The 17,108-nt window shown below is 42.3% G+C and overlaps 1 protein-coding gene across 1 annotated transcript in view; it reads left to right on the top strand.

Annotated features, from left to right (window-relative positions):
* Rgs22 (regulator of G protein signaling 22) overlaps positions 1-17,108 on the top strand; it is a 112,691-nt gene that overhangs the window by 72,853 nt on the left and 22,730 nt on the right. Inside the window, exons 15-19 of the mRNA XM_051160504.1 lie at positions 7,067-7,261; positions 9,212-9,304; positions 11,807-11,976; positions 12,782-12,944; positions 16,555-16,713. Of these exons, the coding sequence (XP_051016461.1) occupies positions 7,067-7,261; positions 9,212-9,304; positions 11,807-11,976; positions 12,782-12,944; positions 16,555-16,713 (780 nt within the window). The remainder of the gene's footprint in view (positions 1-7,066; positions 7,262-9,211; positions 9,305-11,806; positions 11,977-12,781; positions 12,945-16,554; positions 16,714-17,108) is intronic.

Here is a 17,108-nt window from a genome sequence, read left to right as displayed (position 1 = left end):
ACAGTGAGAAAGCTCAGCTCTCTGCTTCACCCACGTGCACACAACACACGCCTGGAGCGTGCCTGGGATCTCACTTCATAGGGTCATGAGTTCGTATCTGGTACACAGAGAAATCCAACTGTCACGACTGTGGAATGTCACTGTGTTTTTTTGTTATTTTCTTTTTTACATTAACAATCAAACAAAAGGACATATTCAGAAAGCTTGGCACACTCATCTCTCAGGTATGCTTATAGTATACCTTGATAGTATAAGAAGAAACTGGAATGGTAAAGATGAGTCTTCGTGTATTATGGTAGAAATAGAGATATATAGATAGATGGATATAGATTTATTTATTGTGTATACAGTGCTCTGCCTGCATGTGCACCTGCAGGCCAGAAGAGGGCACCAGATCTCATTATAGATGGTTATGAGCCACCATGTGGGAATTGAACTCAGGACCATTGGAAGAGCAGCCAGTGCTCTTAACTTATGGGCCATCTCTCCAGCCCATATTATGGTATATTTAAAAGGAGGGTGGCATCTACTAATCCATGAACATGCTTACTGTCACTTTATTAATTTTTGTGAGGATTGGATCCAGGACCTTGCACATGGCAGGCAAATGTTACACCCACAGATGTTTATCAACACAACATGATTTTGAAAATTATTAATGATACCTTGACCTAGCATGCAAACTATGATAGGCCTGGAAAATATGAAGCTCATTGGCACATGCCGTAATTTGTTTGCTCCGTCTCCCAGGGCCTGCAGTGCAGGTGGAGTGTGCAGAATGTCATCTCTAATGAAGAGCCGTGGTTTCCGCAAGGAAGCAAAAACGCAAACTCCCCCATACAATGCCAAACTAAGTAATGCGTATAAGAACAACTTACATTAAATGGGTTTAATGGCTGTGCGCCTATTCACTCAGGGCTCAGGAGGCAGAGACAAGAGGATCGTAAGTTCAAGGCTGGCCTGGCCTGCACAGTGAGAACTTTTCTTATCACTCCCAAAGTAAGTTAAATATTATTTTCATTTAATGCCCACTTAAAAGCAAAGGATTTATCAAAACATTGTTTTTCTCTTCTGTTTCCTTTTTTATTGGTTTTGGCCTTTGTTTCACTTTGGTCTTGAGTGCATTTTGCTCTCCTCTTTTCCTCCACTCAGCTCGTTTTCCTGTCTCCACAGTACCCATCCTCCATCATCCTTTCCTCTTGCTTGTCCTGTTAGCGGTGAAATAGTCTCACCAAGGCAAGAAAAGGAACTCCCAGAATTCCCAGGCTGTAATTTTTTTTTTTTTTTTTTAAGGTAGAGGCCTCTGTCCTCCTCTCATTTGGTACACTTGCCAAGAAAGTGAGTCACCAGCGCAGGTGTAGAGAGGTGTGGGCAGGACGCCCAGCATGCATTTCCTGATTTTATAACCTTTGGGTGTCTCCGAGAGAGATGGAGCTAAGGGCTGTGTTGTGTGCAGTGCCAGGCAGTCCGATCATAGACAGGCAGTGCTTGTATCCCTGCTGCCTGGGAAAGCATCGCAGTTAATGTTTAAGTTGGAATCAGGTCTGTTACAGCTGTACACGCGTGAGTCCGCTTTACAGTTGGAGTGGCCGTGCAGAACACAGAGGAAGAGTTTTCTCCCGAACAGGAGCTGTATTGTTATTTATTCTGTGGTCGAAAAGAAAGAGTTTGAATGGCCAGAAAAGTAGCAAATGATCCAATATGTTATAAATGATGTCTCTAACTCATAATTACATAAGTTATTCAGAAAATAGATGATATAATCTTTGTATCTCATCAAAAAGTTAGGTGGCGTGCTGGAGCGATGCCTCAGCGATTAAGTGCCTTGGCTGCTCTTCCAGAGGACCCAGGTTCAATTCCCAGCACCCACATGGCAGCTCACAACTGTCTGTAACTCCAGCTCCAGGGAATCTGACACCCCTGCACAGACATACATGCCGGCAAAACACCAGTGTACATAAAAATAAATCTTAAAAAAAAAAAGTTAGGTAGCAACAACTTATTTCATCTTTATAAAATTTACAAAGGTGCTTAATTTTTTGATTGTGTCTTGTTTTTGAGTATCCTATATTTGTTATATATGTCATCAAATTGTGCTTTGATTACTAGAAAGATATTTTGAGATTTTAATTTTTTTAAGGATTTATTTTCTTTTTATGTTTATAAATATTTGTCTGCATGATGCACATGCACCTCATGCATGCTTGGTGCTCTTGGAGGGCAGAAGAGGGTTTTGGATCCCATGAGCCTAGAATTAAGGCTGGAATTAAGGCTGCCATGTGGGTGCTGGAGACAGACCTCGAGTCCTCTGAGGAGCAACAGCAGCTTTAACTGTTGAGCCATCTCTCCAGGTTTTAACACTGGAAGTTAGTTGAATGGACTGTAAATGTCCCTGTTTCCTGACGCTGTGGAACACTGTCCCCTGGGCACCACGCGGCCGTTGTTATCTTGCACGGTAGCTATGACTTCTGGCTTGATCAGGCCTGTTAACACATCCCTGTAAAAGGAGTCGGGGTGAAGGAGGGTCAGCATCACCCCTGTTGGAAGGTCAGCCACACACCTGTGAGTGAGCGTGGGCTAGTAAGCTGGACCTGGGCAGAATTGTCCCTCTTTGACCTGTCACTGGTTCTCTTACCTAGAGTGGGTAAATATTTATTTACATCTTCCCAGGAAAGCTAATGAGTGCCACACACTTTAAGATTCAACAACTGGACTCTGTCTTGCCTTTGTTCCCTTTGCCTCTGTCACCTGGGAGAGGCGGGAGGAGCTCCATGGAAGTCAGTGACATCAGGAGGTGGGTGGCCCCTCAACCGCCCCCACCCTCGCTTAACATTTTCTAGTTCTGAGACAGGGTTTCTCTGTGTAGCTCTGCAAGTTCTGGACTTGCTCTGTAGAACAGGCTGGCCTCGAACTCATAGCGATCCGCCTGCCTCTGCCTCCCGAGTGCTGGCATTAAAGGCGTGCGCCACCACTGCCCAGCTACATCTCTAATTTTATTAATTTGGGTCTTTTCTCTTTCTGGCTAATTTGCCTAAAGTTTTGTCTTTAAAAATATTTATTTTTATTTTATGTGCATTGATGTTTTGCCTTCATGTATGTTTCCGTAAAGGTGCCGGATGCCCTGGAACTGTTACAGACAGTTGTGAGCTGCCATGTTGGTGCTGGGGATTGAACCTGGGTCCTCCGGAAGAGTAGTCAGTGCTCCTATCCAATGCACCATCTCTCCAGGCCCAATGTTTTGCCTTTTAAGACCAGAAGAAAGTGTCAAATCCCCTCAAGCTGGAATTACAGGCAGTTGTGAGGTGTAGGTGTGGGGAACTCAACTCTGGTCCTCAGGAAGAGCAGAGGCGCCTCTCCTGCACCATGCAGAGCTGTAGACTTCCCCCTTAGGATGGCTCTCGCTGTATCCATGGGTTTTCATAAGTTGTGTTTTCTTTTGATTTGATTCCAAGCATGTCTGTATTCCTTCTTGATTTCTTCAGGACCCATTCATGGTTCAACAGTGTGTTTTTTGCTCCTCACCCCAAAAGTTTGCATGTGTTCTAGAGTTTCTCTTGCTGTTGGTTTATACTTCTATTCCATTGTAATCAGAATACAAGGAACTATTTCAGTTTTCCTGAATTTGTTAAGATTTGCTTTGTGCCCTATTATATGAGCTTTGTTGGAGAAAGTTCCATAGGTTCCTGAGGAAAAAATGTGTTTTCTATGGTTTGAATGGAACTGAACACTATAGATGTCTGTTCAGTCCATTTGGTCTGTGATGACATTTAATTGAGATTTTTCTCTGCCCATTTTTTGATGGGGTGACTGATCAGTTGGTGAGAGTGGGAAAGATGTCACCCAGTAGTTTTGTGCTTCCGTCATCTGTGACTTTACATTATATATATATATATATAAATATATATAATATGTATGGAACATCATATGTGTGTGTTTATGTATAAAGGAAGCTGACTGCACGGTGTGTTAGGCATGGGTGTTTGAATCTAATGCCCACTTGATTGACTGTTCCCTTAATCTCAAGTCATGTCTTTTCTCCCTAGTTTTGCAGTCTATGCTGTCAGATGTCAGAACAGTGGTACCGGCGTATTCTAGGTCTATTTACTTGGCGTACCTTTCTCCAGCCATTTATTCTAATGCAGTGTCTATCTTTTGTGATGAAGTGTATTTCTTGGAGGCAGCAAATGTGTGGTTCCCAATTTTTGATGTGATCTCCTAGTGGCTTTTGACTGAGGAATTGGGACCCTTAATATTCAGAGCTATTACTGAAAGGCGTGCATTAGTTCCTGTCAATTTTTGGTTTTGTAGTGTTTGCTTTTTTCCCCCCCTCTTCTTTTGCTTTACTATTATTCTGTGTGGTTTGTTCTTTCCTATAGCTCACGGATAGATGTTCCTTTCTCTTAATTATGTAGGATTCCTTCAAGTATCCTCGGTGGAGATGGTTAAATGGTCATACACTTTTTAAAAATCATGTAAAGTTATTTTTCCTTCAGTTGGAATGGATAGCACACTTGGTGTAGCAGTTTGTGCTGGCAGTTGACTTTCAGAACTTGAAATCTACTGCCTACAATTTAAAGTTTCAGTTAACAAATCTATTAATCTACTGCTTGGTGTTTCTCTTGTAACTTTAAATATATTCTCTTTGTTTTAATTACAATATGATGAGGGAAAGTTCTTTTTTTGGTCTTTTCTCTTTGTGTCCTAGCTGTCTCCACTATCTAGATCGGGATCTCCTTTCTTTACTGGGATATCTTCTGCACGGTCCTTTTGAAAATGTCTTCCATGCCTTTAGAGCCAGTTCTCCTTCTGTGCTCACTGTATGTAGACATGGTCTTTTCAGACTACCCTGTAGTTGAGCTGTTGGATCACTCTTACTCTGTATGTCTTGAAATTTACACCCACATCTTCTTTTTCCTTTGCCTTGACCACACTGTGTTGTCCACTTCTTGCCTTTGTTTTCAAGGTTGTCTACCCTGCCTCTCCTTAACCTCTTTTGTTGCTTCAACCTTCCAGTTTTTTACTGACCTAGTGCTTTTTACTCTCACCATTCTAGGTTGGTTTCCCCCAATTATTTCTGTCTCTTTGTTGAATTCTTTTTTTTCCCATCATTCTCCACCTTCCTTCATTCAACTTTTCGTATCTTTGCACATTTGTATCTTTATAATCATTTTTAGTTTTGTCTGGGATGTCATCTAACTCTGTCTCACTAGATGCCACTACTGTAGGGTTAATAATTTTTGGAAGAGTTATATTGACTTGGTTTTTCACGTTTGTTATCTTCCTGTGTTGGTATTTACATGTTAGATATTGTTTGTTGTTTGCTTTGTTTTATCAGCTATATTCTTTTAATTACAGTGGTCACATGAGACTTGGCTGAGGTTGTGCATCCTTGGGAAAATAATTGCTTAGTCTAGGGGCTCAGGGTGTCGATGTGAGTTTTATATCATTCCCTGTGTGAGACAGCCTGGAAAACAACCAGGAGTTCGTGGTAGTGCAGCTATGCAAATACTGTACTAGCCAGTTAGCAACAGTGGCCCCTTTGATTTCAGCAACTGTTGGAGGATGGACAGTCAAGGGTGGTGTGGATTACGCTTGGATTTTAGCTCTTGGGATTAGGCGTGGGAGGGAAGGAAGGCGGGTAAGTATCAGAACTGACTACTGACTTTTAAAACAGTAACAGACGGAGGTGAGTGAAGTAGGTGGGAGGGGAAAGTTGGGGTACTCATGGGGCCCACAGATTTTGGACACTGTTAAATCTATGGAAGGCCGTGGCTAGGCAAAAATAAGAGGGATAAGGATGAAAGAGGGAAGAACAGGCTTGGGAATCAGACATGGGCCTAACAGGCGGCTGAAGACTAATAAAGTGGGCCTTAGAGCAAATGGTGCAGATTGTGAAGCAACACATGAGCAAAGCAAAATCACCCTGAGAAATAAACGCAAGAGCGGAAATTAAATAACAGAAAACAAGAAATCAAAATACTTACGGGGCTAATTGTTGTCAGCTGTGCCGAGTTGACCGGTGACGCTCTCGGATTCCTCTGGATCTCTACCAGGTTCCAAGTGCAGTGATGTGGGGGAGGGCAGTAGGAGCCATTGCTCTCAGCAGCCCCAGAGCTCCTGGGGCTCTGCAGGGGAGGGGCTGAGGCGGTAAGCCCTTCCTGGTAGCCCCCTTGGATTCCTACACCTCTTCTGGTCCTGCCGGCCTGGGTTATGTGAGGAGCAACACTCCCCATGCCTTAGAATATGTGTGTGATATGCATATTTATGTATATATAATGAATTATATGCATTCTTTCTACTATCCAGGAAGAGTGATACGGCAATGTTATTAGACTGATTCTCAGGTATGAATAGCTGTTACTGAGCAGCAGCACAAATGATCCCGGTGGACACCTGTGGGAGGTGGTTGGAAGTTCTATGCGTATTTTCCTGTTTACTCTATAACCTTCCTGTATTCGTCCATAGCATTAAGACACCAGATGGAGACATTTTATGCCCCAATGGGGCCAATTAGCCATTATTTGAACTCTGCAATGAAAAGGCTGGGTAATTTGTTTGATGTCTAGATAAGACCTACCAGTAGCCAGATTTCCATTGCTATATGGCATTGGCTTTTGTTTCTTAAGGTGTTTTGTTTGTTTGTTTGTTTGTTTGTTTGTTTGTTTTTGAGGCAGCGTTGTAGCCTTTGTTGCTCTCAACCTGACTGTGAAGTTGAAGTGGCCTTGAGCTGATCTTTCTCCTCTGCCCACTGAGTGCGGGGATTGCAGGCCGTGCCACAGAAGGATAGCGTACAGGAGGTAGAAGGCGAGGTGTAGCTCGGTGGTAGAGCCCTCGCCTCGCATGCACAAGGAAAGACAACACACTGAAAGGCAGCGTCAGCCAATCAGACTTTATCTTCAGACACTTGTGATCCAAGAAAAAAAAAATGACTAGTTGCTAATTTCTAATGGACAAAGAAAAGGAGAGCATTCTTTTGGACAAATATGTCACTGTGTCACGTACGGTTTTGCCCTCTTTGCCGGTGTGTTTGCCAACCAGACAACCCTCTCTGTCCATCCTCTTTCAGTATCTTTTTGCCACGTATATTGCCCCATCGGCCACTCTGGACATTGGACTCCAACCAGAAGGGAAGAAGGACATCTACATGAGAACACAGCCACCATTCGAAGACCTGTTTGACATGGCAGAAGAGTATGTCCTTCTCCTCCTCCTGGAGCCCTGGACACAGATGGTGATGTCAGACCAGGTGGCCTACAGAAAGGTACGGCGGCCAGTGACAGGTGCTTTCAGCACAGGGTCAAGCCAGGTCTCCAGCGAGCCATGGCTCTGCAGTCAAGACCCAGGAAGACCAAGGCCCAGGCAGGGGAAACGCTTACCGACTCTGTTTATTCATTTTTTTATCTTTTTTTTTCTTGCCAGTCTTCCTATTGTCTCTTGAGAAAAGATTTGATCTCTGTCATTCTTGCTCTCTGTACAAATATGTCAGAAGAGAAATGTGAGCTTTCCTTTGTGCTGTCCTTTACTGGTGTTTTTCAGCAGTGGTCGTTGGTTCCTGGAGAAGGCCCGCTTCGTTTTCTGCTGCATGAGTTATGGTAGACACCACACCCGTAGAAACACAGAGGCCCTGCAGATGTCAGGGCTTTTATTTAAAGTACCAGGTGCTCATCGAATCACAGTGCTTGGCGGGATAAGTCTCTACTTATCGTGTAAACCTCTGCACTGGAATATTTTCACTATTATCACTGGTGGAGAGAGAAGATGTCCTTAGATATTTCTTTTGAATCAGATGTTAAAACTTCCCTTGAGTATTTTTTCCATCAGGTAAACACATGTACCCAGTGTGTGAGGTCATTGTATGGGGGTAGTGCCATTCTTTTGTTGCTGTTGTTTTTGGGTTTTGGTTTTTCAACAGATGGTTTCTCTGTGTAGCCTTGGCTGTCCTGGACTCACTTTGTAGACCAGGCTGGCCTCGAACTCACAGAGGTCCACCTGCCTCTGCTTCCCGAGTGCTGGGATTACAGATGTGTGCCATTGCACCTGGCATTGTGTTGCTATGGTTGTTTACCAAGAAAGATAAATTAAGCAAATATCTTCAAATTAATACAGAAATACTTTGCATAGACTAACCTTACTGGATTTTTGACTAAAACAATTCTGAAGCCTTAATTCAGTGAACAAAATAGTTAGATTTTTATTCCTTAATTCTTGCAATTCTAAAAAATTAGCATGGTATCCTTTCTACTATAGGAATGTACAGATTATACTAGAAAACTTAGAATGCCATGTGATATTTTAAAAGCCTCTCTTGACTCATACTAATAGCATTATTACATTTCTTGGAATAAATATGAAGTCTATAGAATCCTGTAACTGTAAAGGAAATTTGGAATTATAATTGCCTTGAACCAGAACATTTTGGTATTAGCAAATGAATCTTATAAAAATGTGTAAGATTGATTATGTACTGTTCTTAATAAAAGGGGGAAATTAATCTTAGTTCTAGAATCTTCCTTAACTTCTGTCCAGAGCATTGTTCTAAAAGCCTAGCTGACTGTAATGTAGACTACCAAAGTTAGCTGTTAAATACAGGAAGTCCTCAGGTGGCTAGCCAGCCAAACTGGCTTTTTCCTGCACTGGAGAACTGGGGCGTGGTCTTATTCTCCTGCCTATAGAAAATGATTCACTGTACAGTAGGAAGACAGACCTCTATGAGCCGTAATTGGACCAACTGTGTTCTCTCTTGCTATCTATAGCAATAAAACATTTAGGAATAGACTAAACAGCATTGTCCTTTCTTGTTCTCCTGTGAAGTGTTTGGTCCGTATGGTCAGCAGCCTTTGCCTTCTCCGTGACTCATTCTGTTATGTTGGTTAGAAACTGAAAATGCAACCGACATATTTACGTGTGTGCCCACAGTGAGGCATTCATCAGCAGCAGCTGTGCCAGTAAACAGAAAGCGTTCGTTCCTTGTTGTGTATACGTGATGTGTCACTTCATTGTAGCTAATGGTTTTTTGTTTTGTTTTTTTTTGTTTTGTTTGTTTTGTTTTTTTTTTTTAATGGCATATGGCTCTCTGCTCTTGCCTCAAAAGCAGTTTGCCTCCTTGGCAAAGGCCCACCATCCTTTGTAAACTGTGCATTCTGTCTTCCATTTTTCATGATGCCTATTGAACTAGTACTATACGCCATGGTTTGTTTGGTTTTTTTTTTAGGTGGAACAGCAAGAAGAGACTCGGCAATTAGATTCCACATACTTCAGAAAGCTCCGTGCTTTACATGAAGAAAAGGTTTCCAAGAAGGCTGAGGTAAGACATCATCCTTAGAAAGTCACCATTCGGAATCCTAGGCAGTTATTATATTCTATATCTGGCTAGTGATCTTGTATAGAATCTAACTTTTGGAATTCTGAAAAATTAGCATGGTATCCTTTCTACTATAGGAATGTACAGATTATACTAGAAAAGTTAGAATGTCATGTGATATTTTAAAAGCCTCTCTCGACTTATAGTCAAGTATATAGTCAAAATAAATTCCGTAAACACTCCTGACACCCGTTTCACTAATCCTGCTGCCCCTCTGCCTAGCGTGCTTGCTACATTTGACAGGTCACAGTGTTATAATGACATATTCAACACTGCTGGAAAAACCAAGCCGAAGTGACAAAGGGAGTCATGCCATCTGCTCCTCTTTCCCAAGACCAGGAACTTAAGCCTTAAACCACGGGACAGTCCCTTAAGTGTACCCATTATTTTATGCATGTAAGGAATTATATTTTTGTCAAATTACAGGAGTTCAGTTGCATTTTCTGAACAAAAAGAAACTATCATATGTATAGCAACAGATTTTTTAAAAAAGAAAGAGAGAAAAACAACCAGGAAATTCTTGGAAAAGCCAGTAAAAAGATCATAGGATTGGTTAGGATATTAACTCTTATTTTTAATTGTAAAATTGTGACATTTGTTTGTTTGTTTTTTTTTTTGAGACAGTCTTATGTCTGTCTCATGACCTTTACCTAGTGTGTACCTGAGGATGACCCTGAGCTCAGCCCACCCTGACACTGCTCTCAAGGTCTGGGGCCTATTCCTTGTGTGTGCCATCATGCCCAGCTCAGATCTTCAAGCTTTGTATTGATTGGATAAACCCTGATAGATCCACAGAACCAGAGAATCAAATGTATGCATCTACATAAAAGTCAGTTAATTGACCTGTTCAGGACATACAGCTATATACAAGACATGGCATAAGAATGCTAATGCCAAGCCGGGCGTGGTGGCATACAGCTTTAGGCTGAGCACTCAGGAGGCAGAGGCAGATGGGTCACTGTGAGTTCGAGGGCAGGCTGAGTCAACAGAGTGAACACCACCACCTCTTCCTCATATCATGTGATCCTATTTGTGTTACATATGTGTACACGTATGTACATATGTACACATATGTAAAAGGAGATATGAGGGACGAAGTTTACCAAAATAGGAGAAAGAATTTGGAATGGTGGGTTTCAGGTCATTTTAAGTTTCTTCTTTGTGTTTAACTGGTTTTTATTTTTATATAAGTAAGGTTTTTCATAAACAATAGCTATTAAAAAAAATAGAACCTCAATAGTTGCTTGGTTGATACAAAAGTTCTCTATTTAATGTGCCATTAATTCAAACCTGGGAAGTACATGTGCATTCATAAAGTAGTATATAATAATGCTGAGTTTTAAGTTTCAGGAGCAAAATTTATAATACTATACATAATCCTTCCTTAAAAGGAGCACCACTCTTTGAAATACTGGTAGTTTATCTCATGGCTGCACAATTTTTAAAATCAAATATGGAAGTGAGTTGGCTATATTAAAAAATTATATGTGGTTTTTTTTGCTGGATGATGCCAGAGTGGTTAAGAGCCACTGAAGACCTGGGCCCAGTTTCCAGAATCACATGCGGTCGCTCACAAGGGTCCATAACTGCAGGTCCAGGGCTCTGATGCTTCCGTCTGGCCTCTGCAGGCACCAGGCATATCTGTGGTGCACATACAGACTTGTAGGCAAAACATTCATACACATGAAATAAATATAAAAAATTTAAAATAGTTGTGGAAGAGTATCTTATCTCCATTATAAATTATTAAGATAAAGAATATAGCTATAAAACTATAGGTATACGATCATAGCCTCATTTTTAATAAACTATATATGTACATATGCTTATATAAGAATGAATATGCTATATTTATTTGTATTATATATGCTTTATTTATAAATATTACATTTATATATAATATATTTATTTTATATAAGTGTAAACATAAAATATTTATTTTATATAAATATAAGATATGCTTATTTAGATATGTGTGTGCATATGTACTATGTATGCATGCCTATATACACACATATGTATATATACACACACATATGCACAGAGACCATGAGTGACATAAATATGCTGATGGTAGTTATCTCTGGGCGATAGTATTATTTTATGATTTAGTTTTCTATTACAAAAGGCATTTCCCCTTTACTAAGAAATAAAAGTAACATTTGAAAGCAAATAATTTTACACATGGGCACCTGTGTGAACTTGTGCTTGCACACACGCACGCAGAGTACTTTGCTTGTGTCTGGTAAGTGTTTACTAAGTATCGTTAACAAGGGACGGAGTACAAGCTTGTCTGAAAGGCGGAATGTGAACGGCCAAGTTACTTACCTCGTTCTAATAAATTGTTGGCCCAATAGTTAATTTTTATTTCAGTTTCTCATAGTTTAAAATCATAACTAATTTGTCGCCTTTACGAGAGTTTTGTGAAAGCGTTTTCATCACTAGGAGGGCACTGAATCTGCACTTGCCGGGCTGTCCATCTCTGACTTCTCTAAGCAAACAGAGTACTGGAGCAACGTCCCCGAGGACTATAAACACTTCACCTTCAATGACCTGCTTAATAACAAACTGGAATTTGAGCATTTCCGCCAGTTTCTAGAGTCCCACTCTGCAAGGTGAGGAAATGCCTATTTTTAAATACACTTGTCAGTTAAAAAGAATCCTTTTTTGATACTGATTTTGATTACTGCCATAATAGTGGCTTGGTAGTAGATCTTTACCCATGTCTATGCCAGTAAAAATTAGACAAAAATATCTGAAATCTGTTTAGATGACTTTCTATTAGCGCATATCACTGCATTAACTTTCCAAGTGTTAATTTTAAGCAATTATGCAGCATTCATTGGGATTTTTAAAACCGGCTCGCTTGAAAAAAAGCTTTCCTTTTTTCTGGTGCTCACATCAGTGTTTCTGGGAAGTGTATCTTTCATTTTACTAATTTTTGTAAAAGTTTGCCATTTTATTAATGAATATATACATCAAATGTAGTTTTGGAAAGTTATGTTCTCTAAACTAAAATATTGATCATAGTTTCCTAAATCACATTAACAGAAACTGATTTGAACTTAGGGCCAAACACCACCAATTTCCCTCATCTCGATGAGGACCGTTTTAACTGTGTCGTGTTGTTAAGTGACATAACTATGTGTGGCATTTCCCTCTGGTAACTCTGAGACACCACCAGCAGACGAGAGATCTGTCTCTGTACCCACACTCCCTGCCAGAAGTCACTGATCTATCAGGCACTGAGACTGTAGCAACAGTGGAGCCCTCTGTGCTAGGCTGGGAGGAGGCTGTGCTGGTTTAGCCTTGATCTGATGAGATGCAGGCTAATCAGACAGCCGCCTCCCGACTGCCAAGGTTTGCCTGGCGTTTACCTGGATTTAGGAGCCACTAAGAAGGAATGTGCTTTGTTTCCAGCATCGACCTAATGTGTTGGATAGATATCGAACAGCTCCGAAGAATCCTTTTTAAAGACCAAAGGCAAAGGGAGGCCAAGTCTATATACATTAAAAACACATACCTTAACAAGAAATATTTCTTCGGGCCCAAAAGTCCAGCTTCTCTGCATCAACAGAACCAGGTATGAACGTGCTGCGCACGGTTACGTCTGAAGTGTGAAAAGAGCAATCCTTCCTTTTTGCCAACAGCACGACAGTGTCTTTTTTTTTTTTTGTTTTGCCTTTTGGGAAGGACACACTTCGGTTTAGGTACTTGTAACTATAGACACCTAAAGTTCACTCAAGTAACACGTGTTCTAAAATATATTATTTTAAAAGTTACTACATTGGATAAAATGTCATTCACTTAGGATGGTATTAAAGGCAATGTTCATAAATTTGGGGGTACAATCCCAGCTATGCACAGATTTGAATCTGCCATTTATTCATTGCGTGAGTTATGTGTGGCTTTAGTATTATCAGACACTGTTTTAGGTGCTTAGGACCAAGTGGGAAACCACACGGGCAAGGACCGTCTTCGACAATGCTGCACAGGCAAGGCATCTTCGACAGTAGAAAAACAGCCATTATCAACCACTGATATTAATCTCTTCCTCTCTTCTCCTCCTCCTCTTCCTCCTTCATTTTTTGTTTGTTTTATGTTTTGAGACAGGGTTTTTCCATGTAGCCCTGGCTGTCCAGGACTCGCTTTGTAGACCAGGCCGGCCTCTTACTCACAGTGATCCACCCACCTCAGCCTCCTCAAGAGCTGGGATTACAAGCATGCACCACTGCGCCTGTCCTCTTCTCTTCTCTTAACCTGCTAACCTCAAAAGGCCTTTGATCTTCAAAACTCTGTTTATGATTAAGTTGCCCTAAAAAGGTAGGTCAGTCAGTCTTTCCTTCCTTCCTTCCTTCCTTCCTTCCTTCCTTCCTTCCTTCCTTCCTTCTTCCTTTCTTTTTGATCTCTTTCTTTTCTTTTTCTCTTCCCCACCTCTTTTTGGTTTTGCTTTTACTTTTTGAGACAGTGTCTCTCTGAATAGCCCTGGCTATCCTAGAACTCCAGGCTGGCCTCAAACTCACAGAGATCTACCTGCCTCTGCCTCCCAAGGGCTGGGAGCATGTAGCACCAATGCCCAACCTAGACACTTTTCACAGACTATGAACATAGGTTTAACCATGTCATTGCAACGTGGAAATGGCCCAGATTACAGATTCTGATGTCAATAAAGCCATCAGTTACAGAAACAATGAGATTAGGACTCAGTGGGGCTTGACTGTTTTGCCACATTAAAAAATTTTTTAAATGTATGTATTCACTTTACATCCTGATTGCAGCCCCCCTCTCCTCCAAGTCTCGCCCACACACCCCTTTCCCTCTTCTCTCTTCTCCTCCTTCTCAGAGAAGAGGGAGGTCCCCCATGGGTACCAACCCACCCTGGCACATTAAGTCGCTGCAGAACTAGATGCATCTTCTCCCACTGAGGCCAGACAAGACAGCCTAGTTAGGGGAACAGGATCCAAAGGGCGGCCCCAGAGTCAGAGAGCCCCCACTACAGCTGTTGGGGATCCACATGAAGACCAAGCTGAGCATCTACTACCTATGTGCAGGGGCCTAGGCCCAGACCATGCTCTGTGGTTGGTGGCTCAGTCCCTGTGAGTCCCCATGGGCCCAGGTTAGTTGACTCCATGGGTCTTTCTCTGGAGTCCTTGACCCCTCCAGTTCCTGCAATTATTCCCCCAATCTTTGCTTCCATGTACCTTCGACCATTTTGGGTCAAAAGTTTTTTTGGGTATGCTGGGGTCCTTATCCCTCCACTAGAATCCCTGTGTAGCTACAGGAGGTGGGCACTTCAGGCTCCAACTCCACCCCTACTCCCTCACCCCTTGCTACTAGGAGTCTCAGCTAGGGTGACCCCTGTAGACTTCCTGGGGCCTCTCTATCCCAGGTCTCTGGAAAATCCCAGAGATACCACCCTACCTCCAATTTATATTCTTTCTCCCCTGTTCTCCATAAATTACAATGAGGACCCAAGGGAGGAAGCTTGACTCTCACTCAGAAGGGAAATCAAATAGGCATTGGGGGTGGTGGGAGAGAGGGAACTTGGTTTTGTCACACTTTAGTCTATGAAGTAAGCCTCAGTACCTGTGCTTTTGAAATTTGGAGTTAAAAATAATTTATTTAGTGTGAACTTTTTTAATATCTAAAGAGAAAAATGTATTGTGTATGCTTTTTTAAAAAAAAAAATTAGGAGCTTACAAGGATGCACTTTCTTAATGGTTTATACTTAGAAAATGGATGTTTAGATTAATATTAAATTCACTAAGGAAAAAAATGCCTCGTGGATATTCATAAGTACACCCAACCAGATGTCCCTGTGGTGGGGTGAAGGGGACAGAAATCTGTGAGAGAAAGAAGGCCAAGCAGTTCTGGAAGGGAACAACGTTGATAAGATGCCTTCCTGTTCCCAGAGATACAAATATGGGGCACTTTAGAGACGTGGCTGGGCGCCTCAGAAAGCAGAAGTGTGGGGTGAACATATGGGGAGTGTCCATCTTCTGTTTGGCCTGGCACTCCCATCTGAGCGCTCGTCTGCAGTGCATGCAGTCTGCCCGGGATTTGGCTGTCAGCGGGAAGGCAGCCGCCTGTGTCTTTGCCGTGGAATTACCGTCTTATACTCGGGAATTTTGCATCACATTTTATGCATCCTGTTCCTGTTTCTCACTGAGTGTGAAGCCACTTTGCTCTCATTAGCAACTTAATCTTTTTGTTTTCATGAAAAAAAAAAAAGCAATATTATTTTTATTATTATTTGAATAGTGTTAAGGAAGATTAAGAAGATGATATTTCTGCTTTGTTTTGATATAAAATATCGGTGGTGTTTTCTTAATTTTATTCATTAAAGGTGAACTAAATAAACAGGCTCATTCAGGTGAGCAAAATGATGACGGGGGCCAGAAACAGATGAAAACCACAGCAATTTGTAGCCAGAAACAGCCATGAGTGGGACACTGAGACGCTGTGGAGAGATCCGAGGCACAGACTCACCGGTCTGTCTGTGCTGCTGCACCGATCTGGTGAACAAGGTCTTCCTCTACCCACTGCCACTTCCGTGTCCACCTCTGTGTCCCTCTAAGTCCGAAAAGCGCCCACAGCAACCACCGCTGCCTGACAACCCAGCAGCCACGTTTGCTGCTGAAGTGCACCCCTCTAGTATCTGGGTCAGGATCTCTTTCAGCTTATTAATGCCTCATTTTCCCTCACCCATCAAAAGAAAAGTGCTTCCTCAAATGAGTCAGTTTGACCAGAGTGTTAATAAGAATAGGTCTAGAACCGACTCGGAAAGACAGCGTTCACTGCCCCAATGTCATGGGTTCTGAGACTATGGAGGGAAAACATGTGCCCCTGGCCACACAGCAGTCCCAACCCAGGGTGGAGTCCAGTGGCCAGAGCACTTGTAGCTGAGGCCCTGGCACAGAAAAACAAACAAAACAAAACAGACGAATAAACAAACACACAAACAACTCACTTCTGCACTTTCTTCTGGATCCCAGAGGAAGCAAAACCGCACATCAACCACCACTACACACCCCATTACAATGTACAGTACAGCCAACGATGGTCTACAGAAAATGGAAACAGTGGCACGTGTCCAGCATGTCGCAGCACGAATGAGGGAGCTAATGGCTTTTGTTGTTGGTGGTTTTTTTTTTCCTAAGCATATGGTTTCTGTTTTGTTCTCGTTCTCCTAGATAATGCTTCTGAGCGGGGGCTGGGGGAAGATCCTTCACGAGCAGCTCGAGCCGGCTGTGCTGGTGGAGATCCAGAAGCACGTTTTGAACAGGCTGGAAAACGTGTGGCTGCCATTGTTTCTCTCAAGCGAACAGTTCATATCACGTCAGAAGATAAAGGTACGTGACCAGTGCAGTCTGGGCGTGGCAACGGCACGGCCTAGCCAAACCTGAAACCTGACTACCTGTCGACCCGCCACGAAACTTCAGCAAGTAACCGGTGAAAAGCCCGGAGTTGGGCGTCTTAAATTCCAACCCCAGGATCTGCCGCACGCTCATGCCTCCTTTTTGAGTTTCGTTAGTTTAGTTTTCTCGTTTGAAAAACGACGCTGTCAACAGCTACTGCGCTAGGCCATGGTGCCACACGCCTGTAATCCCAGGACTCCAGAGGCCGAGGCAGGGGGATTGCTGCAAGTTACAGGCCCAGATACAACAACCATCCTCTCTCATGAGTGACAGCGGTGTGTGCTTGGTTTCTTTGCATGGCACTTGGCAAAGAGAAGAGACTTGAATCT

The sequence above is a fragment of the Acomys russatus genome, chromosome 17, assembly GCF_903995435.1.
Source record: "Acomys russatus chromosome 17, mAcoRus1.1, whole genome shotgun sequence".
In the NCBI taxonomy this organism is placed as follows: Eukaryota; Metazoa; Chordata; class Mammalia; order Rodentia; family Muridae; genus Acomys; species Acomys russatus.
The sequence above is the reverse complement of the archived record's forward strand: the minus strand, read 5'-3'. Positions and strand labels throughout refer to the sequence as shown.